Below are 10,765 nucleotides of genomic sequence, written 5' to 3'. Positions count from 1 at the left end.
TAACCACCACCATCACCAAATCCCCACTCATTCCCCTCCCCCACCACGACCAAACCACCCACCAACCGATCACATAACCAACCCTACGCACGCACGCACCACAACAACACAACCACAACCAACTAACCAATTCACCAACCAATACCATCATCACTACGCACGCATGCGCCATCAACACCACCATCACATAAAAATATTATACGTATAAATTTTGGGCTTTATGTTAGGGTTAGAGTTAGGGTTTGTATGTAACAGTGTTTATCGGTGTGTGTGTGATATCATTTAGTCACATGGCATATCCATAACTAAGTAAGAATTATATATTTAATTCATTTAATTAAAAAAGTAAAGTATATATATTGCCTGATCTGCCATAAATTGTCTCCTATATGCCTCCTGAGCCTCTTGAGACTGAGTCGACATGAATTATACTTACAGCTAGATCCTGGTTCTTCGCTTTCTTCTGTTCATCGGCGTAATTCGGGCTCCAGGAAGTCAGAATACGATATGCAAAATGTCCTAGATCTCCCCTTCCCTATTTTATTCAAATATATAATTAAACCATAACATATAAATTATACTCAAATCGACAACTTAAAAGCTAATATATTATATACCTCAAGCTCCAAATGATGATAATGCTGGTTGAAGGACCTGGAGCCCCCGTGATGCTCGTAACTGTGGGGCACATTGCGGTTCCTCCTTGCTATTTCAGCTTAAGCCTACAAAACAATGTCAAATCAAAACAATATATAAATTCAAACAATAAATTAAAAATTTGTACTTCAATAATACCTGAATTTCAGCCGTGTCCCAATAATCTTCTGTTATTCGACCAATTAAAATAATAAAATAGGAAACAACCAAATTTGAAAACCAATTTGATAAAGCTTAAGCATAATCAAATTCAATCGACCCGACATTGATTTAATTTTATAATACTAGGTTAAAAATGATTTAATACTACCCCAATCAACTAAAAAGCTATTTAGCCAAAATGTTTAAGCATTTTCTGATAGAATTGAATTAACCACAAATAACAAGAGAACGAGCGTACCACTAAGATCTGGAACAACACTAGTGACAGCAAGGACATGATGTACAGAGGGTCTAGCTTCTGCAAACTTGATGGAAAACTTTCTACCTGTTTCAAAGAAAATAATTATAATTTAATTATAATTTTTCACACTATATAACAATAAAATATGAGATATCGCGTCTCCAAAAGAGAATCCTCAAGTGGTGAATTAAGCTACAGGGAATTTTAAAGTTCAAAGTGTATGATAGGAGCTACTTGGCATAATCATCTCTTTTTTCTTTTCTTTTTTTTTTTAAATTTTATACCACATACAGCTCTCTTCGTTTAGAAAATTAAACTTCCTGATCAACTTCCACAAAATTATAGTTATAACTTACGAGATATTCATATTGTTCTTTACAATTACAAACCAGAGACCATAGACACAATTTCTACAAATTATACTTTATTACATTTCCCCCTATTCTATTCTCTCTATCCCGGATCAAGTAGTTGGAATTGATCAAAGCTGAACATCATAACATTGAATTGTAATTTGCCATTTCCTACAATTTTTGTCCATGTATGGGTGCTTTGGTGTAGGGGGCTTAGCAATATTCAACAAATTACAAACAATTTTTGTCCCTGTATGGGTGTTTTGGTGTAGGGGGCTTAGCAATATTCAACAAATTACAAGAGGGTATCCGCACAAATTTTTTGATAAGAAGGACAAAGCTCAAATGTATGACAAATAAGAAACAACATTATACAAGTGAATAAAAATTCAGCTACCGAGATCACCAATTTATAGTTATATTTGAGTGGATCCATCATATTCTGATTAATTTTCAAGCAATACCCTGAAATTTACAGGATTACCTCTCATGCCTCTCCGGGATAATTTTTTACAATGTTAGTCAATTAACGAAATATCAGTACACGTTATTTAGCTCGCTCTACGCCAACTTAAGGACGTGCTGAAACTGTACATTGTTCCCCCAACACAAATGCTAAACACAGATTCATGAATTTATAAGGAAAAAAACAAAAAATCAAACTACCATCTTGTATGTTTTCAACATTCACTTACAATTATTGTTATTTAAGTGTACTAGTGATCAATCTCATGGTCAAATTTCCCAAACCCAAAAAAAAAAGTTCACAATTTAATAACCAAGAATAAACACCAAACAAACTAATCAGATATTACTAACCTTGACGGAAACTTGCAATCTGCATGACCTGCAACAAATCAGCCACCCATAATCAAATTATAAATAAATAGGGACTTAAACGGAAAAATATCAAAATTTTTACCTGTAAACTAGGGGTGGAATCGAATCGAATTTGAACGAATAGTACAATGTTCAAATTCGAATTCGGTTCATATTGGGCTATTCGTGTTCGTATTCGTATTCGGCTCGAATAGTTATACAAATTCGAATTCGATTCGTTTACATATATTGATGTTCGAAAAATATTCACGAATATTCGTTTAACCTTATTCGGTAATTTTGATTTTGAATTATTCGTCAAATATTTGATATGTATTTGCTAATAATTCGAAAATCATAAAAAATAAACATAATCAGTAAACAAAATGTAATTTTTACATTCTACCAATCAAACTGTAATAAATCAGTGTAATATATTTTTTATACTCTAAACTCACAAACACAGTAATATCTTCTACAATAGAAAACATAGCACATAATTAGAAAAACATTCCTATAAAATAAAGCAAGAAAAATATAATTTCATAAGCTCTTAGCATGTCTAAAATCCTTAACACAACTACAACAATATAGCAATTATCAAGTTACCAACTTACCCAGTAGGTCAGTATTACATTAACACTTACATAGGGAACAAAGAGGTGCTTAAAAGTGTAATTTGCAACACATCAAGGTCTTAACTCAAACATAAACAAGTTTTTATAACTTTCCAAAAGCTCATTGAATAATAAAGTTTCTCTAAGCCTCCAGATTCGCACAGTTTGCTATTTTGGCCCTCATACAATGCTCTTTGTCGATCAAATCCTGAAAATTGAAACCAAACTCAATGAGAACACAAGATAATATCATATGAAGATTTTAAAAGCCTTAAAAAGTTAAATCCAAACACAAAAGAAGCACATAGCAAAAGAATGTACAGCAGCTCCTTGTGTTTTTCTTTTTTAGCATGTAATCTATTGTTTTGAACGGAGTTGTACTCTGCAAGTTAGCATATTATCTATGGTAGATACACGTAACTTCAACTTCTTTTTCCATGTAAATGACAATGAAATCATCCCAACAGTTTGGCAAAAATCATGCCCATGTCTAATTACAAGCATCAGGTTGTCACAAGATTAGAAATTAAGTATGCTGTCTAACATGTGCTGTCTAACATGTGATAATAATAGAATCAACACAATATAGTCAGTTAAATAAGTGTTAATCAACTATATAAAACTACAATATTTAGCTATAGCCCAAGAAAGTAAGCTTTCTGTCTGTTACAGTAAAACACATCACATTCATAGTCATATTAATAATTTATGTTACCATGTGTTAAAGCTTATCGAATCATACCACACAAGAATGTTAATTGCTAGGATAATCATACCTGCAATCAAACAAATTATTAAAGAATGTTAATTGCATAGAGAATGTTAATTACAAGACTGCAATCATACCTGCAATCATAATTGCATGGAGAAAGAATGTTAATTGCATGGAGAAAGAATGATAATCATACCTGCAATCATACCTGCAATTAGAATGTTAACGGCAGTCATATTAAACACGACCATGTATTTAAAGAATGATAATCATACCTGCAATCAACTTTCTGGTAAGGTAATCTCCACTTCTCTTACTTCATCTTCAACCTGTAATCATACAAATTAACTAAATATCAATAAATTTTATGAACTCAAATTGTTTGCATTGAATTTAAATAAATCATTACCTTCTTTTTATTTATACCATGGACTTTTCGCATCCAATCCCCTCCACATATCAATGCTTCAACTGTTTTTGGATCTAAAGATGCTCGATACGTATCAATTACCCTCCCGCCAGCACTAAACGTAGACTCTGATGCCACCGTAGAAATAGGAACAGCAAGAATATCGGTCGTCATTCTCGACAAGACACGATACTTCAATTGATTCGTTTTCCACCAATTCAAAGCACTAAAATGGTAATTTTTTGCTTCACCACATATATATACATGCTCATCCAAGTATGTTTCTAACTCTGATTTGGATGCAGGCATACTATCTTTCGTTCTCACCTTTTTCAAGATATCACTCCAGTTGGAACTTAAAGATGACAATGACGAGCTTGTATCACTCGAAGCACCCATAGAACCTTCCAGAGAGCTATTTTCCTCATTATTTGAATCATGTAAAGCAACATACTCATCAAATAGCTCTTGCAAGGCATCCCTAACTTTATGTATATTTATCCTAGCTTCTACTTCAGAGTAAATTTGAGGATAACAAATTTCAACCGCACCAATTTTTAGTCTAGGATCCATAACAGAAGCTATTGCCATTAACAAATTGCATTCTCCCCAATATTTTTCAAATTTATCTTGCATTTTTTTAGCCATTTGCCGAATAGAGAAATCATTATCTAGTAGTGACTTATCGATAACTTCTTTAATCCTATAGACTTCAATGAGATATAAATTAGAAGTAGGATAGTCACTACCAGAGATTAGATTCGTTACCGTATGAAAGACGGCTAATAACTTGCAAATTTTCTCCACTTTATCCCATTCCTCAGGTTTTGGCATGCAATCATAATTGGACTCCCTTTCTTTGTACAATGGAAATGCATCTTTGAACTTTAGGGCAGTGATCAACATCAAGTATGTCGAATTCCAACGAGTTGGCACATCAAGAACCAACTTCTTTTCTCTTAACTGCAACTGTTAAACAAAAAATATATACATAAGTATATTATTAGACTTTCACATAAAAAATATACACTTTAAAGATGACAGTAGATTTGATATACATGTTGCACAATAGCAGAAAATGTTTTGAGCCTCGCTTCACTGTGATTGATGAACTTGATGCTTTCCCGCACATTCTCAATAGTTAATGCAATTACACTTATCCCGTCTTGGACAAGAAGATTGAGAATATGTGCACAACATCTCACTTGAAATAATTTTCCATCACAAACCAATTTCTTATGTCTAGATAGGCTAGTCTTCAAAGTTCTTAAACAAACATCATTATAGGATGCATTGTCCACAGATATAGTAAAAACTTTATTTTCTATTCCCCAATCTTTGAAGCACTTATGCATGGCATCTGCAATGTCAATACCACGCCGAGGAGGAGGCACATGCACAAAACTAAGAACTGATTTTTGTAGGTTCCAATCCTTATCAACAAAATGCCCAGTAATTACCATGTATTCAATTTTTTGATTTTCTGACTTCCAGAGATCAGTGGTTAAACTAACCCTGTCCATGTTTTTAAGGAGTCCCTTCATCTTATTTTTTTCACTTCCAAAAATTGTCATGCAATCTTCCTTCAAAGTTTTACGCCCAATTTTAATAAATTCAAGATTCACAGTTTTCATTAGAAATAGAAAACCCTCCTTCTCTGCTACAGTAAATGGATGCTCATGCATCATGACCCAATGAGCTAATGCTTCCCTAACTTTCAGATGGTTATATTTTCCTCCAGGTGGTAACATGATTGGGCGCTCTGTAGTAGAACCATCTCGTTGAAAGTAAAGTGTTCGTTGCCTTTGATCATGTAACTTTTTTGTAATGCAATTATTTAAATGAGTTTTCAAGTGAGATGTTGTTCCAGTTGAATTTTGTGCAAAGTTGTGCTTGCAATGATTGCATCTCCATCTTTTAACATTATTAGCACGAGTAACTTCAACAAAATTATCCCATACCTCAGAAGTCTTTTTCCTTCTTCTCTTCTCCTGAATAGGATTTGTAGTCTCCACATTTTCTCTACTTGCATTATCTGTATTATCACTGGAGGGAGTAGCTGGAGAAGGAGAAGAAGCATTTGCAGGAGCAGAAGATGATAATGATGGAGAAGAAGTATTTGCAGGAGCAGAAGATGATAATGATGGAGCGTGAGAATCACTTGCAGGATTCACGTTAGGAGATGACATTCTGTAGAAACAAATTTTGAAAATCAACAATCAGAATGTATGATGAATAATTTGGGGAAAAATTTAGGGAAAAAAGTTTTTACCTGACGGGGAGGAACAAATTTTGTAGAAACAAAATTCTGTAGAAACAAATTTTGAAAATCAACAATCAGAATATATGATGACATTCTGTACATAAAAATTTGGGGAAAAAAGTTTTACCTGACGGGGAGGAACAAATTTTGTAGAAACAAAATTCTGTAGAAACAAATTTTGAAAATCAACAATCAGAATATATGATGACATTCTGTACATAAATCATCTCTATCATGCATTAACCACCTGCTGGAAATAATTTGGGGAAAAAGTTTTTACAAAAAAATTAACAGAAAATATAAGATGACCCTGACGGGGAGGAGGGCGTCGTCGGCTCGTCGCGGGGAGGANGCGCGAGATGAGAGGAGTGTATGCGGAGATCTATGGGGCGAGAGTTCGGCGGTCAGTCTTTCAGATCTAGGGCACTTGGACGTGTTAAAGCTATTTATCTTACTCATGAGTTGCCAAATGCAAATCTGAACCATTCATTCATAATCCAAAGGACATGTGAAACCCTAGGTTCCTTAACTTGTTTATTTATATATGGGTAGAAGTTGTAATAAAAAGTTTTGATGGGTAATATTTATAACAAGTTTAATTAATAGGTTTAACATATAAAAAATTATCGAATAGTTAATAATCAGTCGAATTGAATATACCTTTAGTTAAATTCTATTCGTTTATAAGCCGAATATTAAAAAATATTCATTTAGTGTTAAATGAACTGTCGGATCGAATATGACCGAATATCTGGACGAATATTAACCGAACTGTTTATTAAATATTTGGTTCACTTCCACCCCTACTGTAAACGAGATTAGGGATGAAATGCAGGCGCGAGCCTCGTCATTAATCGAGTGAGTCACTGCTCCACACCTGCGTCACATGCGGCATCCAGCCTAAAGATCCGAGGCGCGCTAATCCTCGGCTGTTCCCGCGCCACGAAACGCATGGTCCACCTCGTAATGCAGCGGTGCGCTCGCCGATCCGCTTCGTCTTGCATCGCTCATGCCTGTAGCTCCTTTGCTTGCGGTGCCCCAGACTGCTCTCGGTGGCGGCGCCAACGCGCAAGGGCCGTTGGTCGACGACGTCGGGTGGGCCGATGAGAGAAGAAGAGAGAGAGAGATGTAGGGGGCGAAGTAGAGAAAGATAGATGGAGGGGATGGGAGGTACCTTGAGAGAGAGAGAGAGAGAGAGAGAGAGAGAGAAGAGAGAGAGAGAGAAGAGAGAGAGAGAAGAGAGAGCGATTGGCGGTGGGTTCAGGGGGATAGCCAGCGATGGCGGTGGTGCCAGCAGGTGGCGAGCGATGACCTAGTAGGCGGCGGCCGGCGGTTGAAGAAATGCCGACAAGAGAAAAAGGGGATGAGAGGGAGCTAGGGGGAGGGGAAATGAGGAGAGAGAGGGAAATGAGAGAGGGATTTGGGGAAAAATCCCTCTCTCGGGCGCGGGTTGCCCAAAATTTTTGGGCACGCCTGCGTCCAAATTTTTTTCCAACTTTTGGGTTTTAGCGACGGAAATTTTTGGGCACGCCTGCGCCTAAAATTTCTGTCAGGAAATTAATGGCGACGGAAATTTTCCATCGCTAATAGTGAAATTGTCGTCGGCAAAACTTTTTTGCCGACAAAAAAATAGCGACGGAAAATTTCGTCGCTATAACATGACTTATAGCGACAGAATTTTCCATCGTTAAAGTACTATCGGCAATAGTCCATTTTCTAGCAGTGATTGCTGGAGTTTTATAACCCTGATAGTAACACTTTTTTGACTTGCGGTGGAGAGTTGGGGTTAGCTCTCCATGAGATGCACAAGGTTTCTGGTCTTCTAATGGGAGATTGTCCATATCAAGAGTATTTTCCCTCTAACTTGCAGTTAGGACAACTACATAGGGATTCCTCCGACATGCATGACACGCTCTGGGACCTTACATGTCATTATCATACATCCCTGGTCAGCATGAGTCCTTTGTCGAAGAAGAAGAAGCGGGTCAGCTTGAAGCAGTTTGCTGATTACTTATTTTAGCATTTGGAGAGCAGTTCGGGCGAGACTATTTGTGGGTTGGCCCCTTTGACACCTTCTGCCATTAATGGCTTAATTGAGAAAACCGGCACTTGTTCATTTACCACTGCTAGTGTTGAGGGTTCCTCTCACTAAATTTACCACTACTAGTGTTGAGGGTTCCTTTACCACTGTGGTCGCTAGCTTGTTCATTTACCACTGCTAGTGTTGAGGGTTCCTTTCCAGCAGGGACTAAATTTCAATCGTTCCTTTGCCATGCACGGAAGTCTATTCAACCTAAGACCCTCCTGGTGGGCTATCTCGCCCTCTGGTTGAAGAAATGCGTCATTCCATATCAGTTCTCCGATGCCTTGCCTATTGAGATCCTCCTCCCTGCCGTTTAGTTAGCTCACGGGAAGGATCTTTCTCTGCTTCCGGCGATGGTTGCCGGCATTCATTATGGGCTTAGGTATTTGGTCGATGGTTTTACATAGGTGGGTTCTGAACCATCGACCGAGATTCTCTCCGTAAAGGCTGAGCTTCCGTATACGTACTTGATGGCATGGCTCGTCCATCACCGTCCTGACTGATGTCGGCGCCTAGTACTACTGATGCCTCTGTCCCTTTTCTATAGTTGTTAGAGGGGAGCAAATGGTATGCGAAGAACTTCACTGATGTACAGTGAGAGCTTCAGGTTCGTTGGAGCTGGGAGTTCTTCTGGTGTTTTCCTCGCTTCTCGGGCCGCTATGACAACGTATTGATTGATGAGGAGAAACCAGGGGCCGGGCGGACCTCTCTTGATATTGGTTGCTTCCGTTGGTTGGTGAACATTCGCACTGGATACCTCATTCTTCGGGTGAAGGGTCGTTGCCACATATAGCCCTATCTCCCTCGCTGTTTCGCTCGTCAGTTCGGTTATGACCAACCATATGTTGGGAACCCGAACCGAGGCTTGAGGACTGAAGGAGGTCTTATTGACGGCGCCCGAGCATGGCTCTGGACCATGACGGGTTGTACCGGTGCCTATTTCACTCTCCCTTCATCCAAACGCAAGCCATCGCTTACTTTTCTCAGCTGCAAATGGCTCCTTTCTACGAACGAGCTTCTAGATGTGAAGAGCCTCTCGGAGTTGGAGGCTGAACACTTGGTCCAGATTACCATTAAAGCTGCTCATAAGGCTGGGCTTTTGAAGAAGCAGGGGAAGAAACCTGTCAAACCCTCTCGTTCGAGCAAAAGCCATATGGAGGATGATGAGGAGCTCCTTCCTATTGATGATGAGGATGAGACTTCTGAAGAAGAATTTAGGGATATGGACACCGATGTTGGAGTTAACGAGGAAGAATCTGAGACATGTCTGTCAGAATCTTTCTTTTCAGAATTAATGGGTCTCGTATTTCTTTGTTGGTCTCAACGCTCTAGATCTCGACCGGCTCCTCCAGAGCCAGAACGAAAGGTTTTATTTACTTATCCTAATAAGATGACTCTTGTCACTCCAGGTAGGATGATTGATGAGCATGAACCTCTCATTTTCCGTTACTCGAGATCACGATCTAGTACCGAGGCTCCTGCACAAGTTGAGATGTGTACTAAATCTACGCATGAGCGACCCACTAGTCTTGTAGAGGTTTGTCCCCCAAAGTGGAAGAAGACCGCTCATAAGTCACATATTAGTCAGCATGCCCGTGAAGCAGAGTTACGGGAGGCTGTAACTGCTGGTGGAGAGGAAGGTAATGTTCCATTATTTTTATGACCTTGAAATGGTGCTCTTCCGGATTCCCTGAACCTAATCATGTCCCATGTTTCAGGAAGACATGGCGGAGGTGGACTTCCGCGTGACTCTGTATTCTCTAATCCTGGCCATTTAGATAGCCGGAGCTTTGTGCAGCAAATGTACGATGTCATTCATGATGAGCCTACATATGTTGGAGTGAACCGGGATGTTAACCAGGATAATACCATTGAGCTGAGTATTTTATGCCCAAGTATATTTAACACCGGTAATACACCATTCGAGTGGCAGTTAAAGGAGTTAGGCCATTCAGAATTCATTCCCCCTTTAATCATTTCCTCGCTTCATTCTCTTTTAGACAAATTGAAGAATGCGGGCACGAATATCAGGGTGGATGAGCCTCCTGCCACTACCACAAGTGAGTCTGCACTTCTCTATTATGAACTTTTAGCTTCTTTTTATATATCCAACACTTAAACTCTCGTGTAGATATTACGCTGGAGAGACCGATTGAGGATGAGACTTTTCATGGTATGGATCTTAGGGGATTTATTGAATACATGTATGTCTCAGCACCGAGATTCTCGGGATCTGACACTAGGTTGCTCGTTGAGATGTTGGCAGAGCAGGCTACCAGAGAGGCTGCAGGACGATCCGTTGAGGGTGGTTTATCTGCAAGTATGCATCTAATCTCCGGCGCTGTAATTCTCTTTATTTGTCAAAATCTATATTTGACTGATAGGGAATTCTAATCGTAGGACCAGCCACTAGGACTGATACGGCTATGATTCCTGGCATACCTAGTTT

At 38.6% G+C, this 10,765-nt stretch overlaps 1 protein-coding gene across 1 annotated transcript; it reads right to left on the bottom strand.

Moving 5' to 3' along the window:
- On the bottom strand, positions 4,668-9,078 carry LOC109836863 (zinc finger BED domain-containing protein RICESLEEPER 2-like). The gene is made up of 6 exons (XM_020404903.1): positions 9,074-9,078; positions 6,361-6,396; positions 6,243-6,278; positions 5,029-6,160; positions 4,739-4,939; positions 4,668-4,673 (listed from the first exon to the last, which is right to left on the bottom strand). The coding sequence occupies exons 1-6, from the start codon at positions 9,076-9,078 to the stop codon at positions 4,668-4,670; spliced, it is 1,416 nt and encodes a 471-aa protein (XP_020260492.1).

The sequence above is a fragment of the Asparagus officinalis genome, chromosome 1, assembly GCF_001876935.1.
Source record: "Asparagus officinalis chromosome 1, Aspof.V1, whole genome shotgun sequence".
NCBI classification, from domain to species: domain Eukaryota; kingdom Viridiplantae; phylum Streptophyta; class Magnoliopsida; order Asparagales; family Asparagaceae; genus Asparagus; species Asparagus officinalis.
Note: the sequence above shows the minus strand (reverse complement) of the source record. Positions and strands in the feature narration are given on the sequence as shown.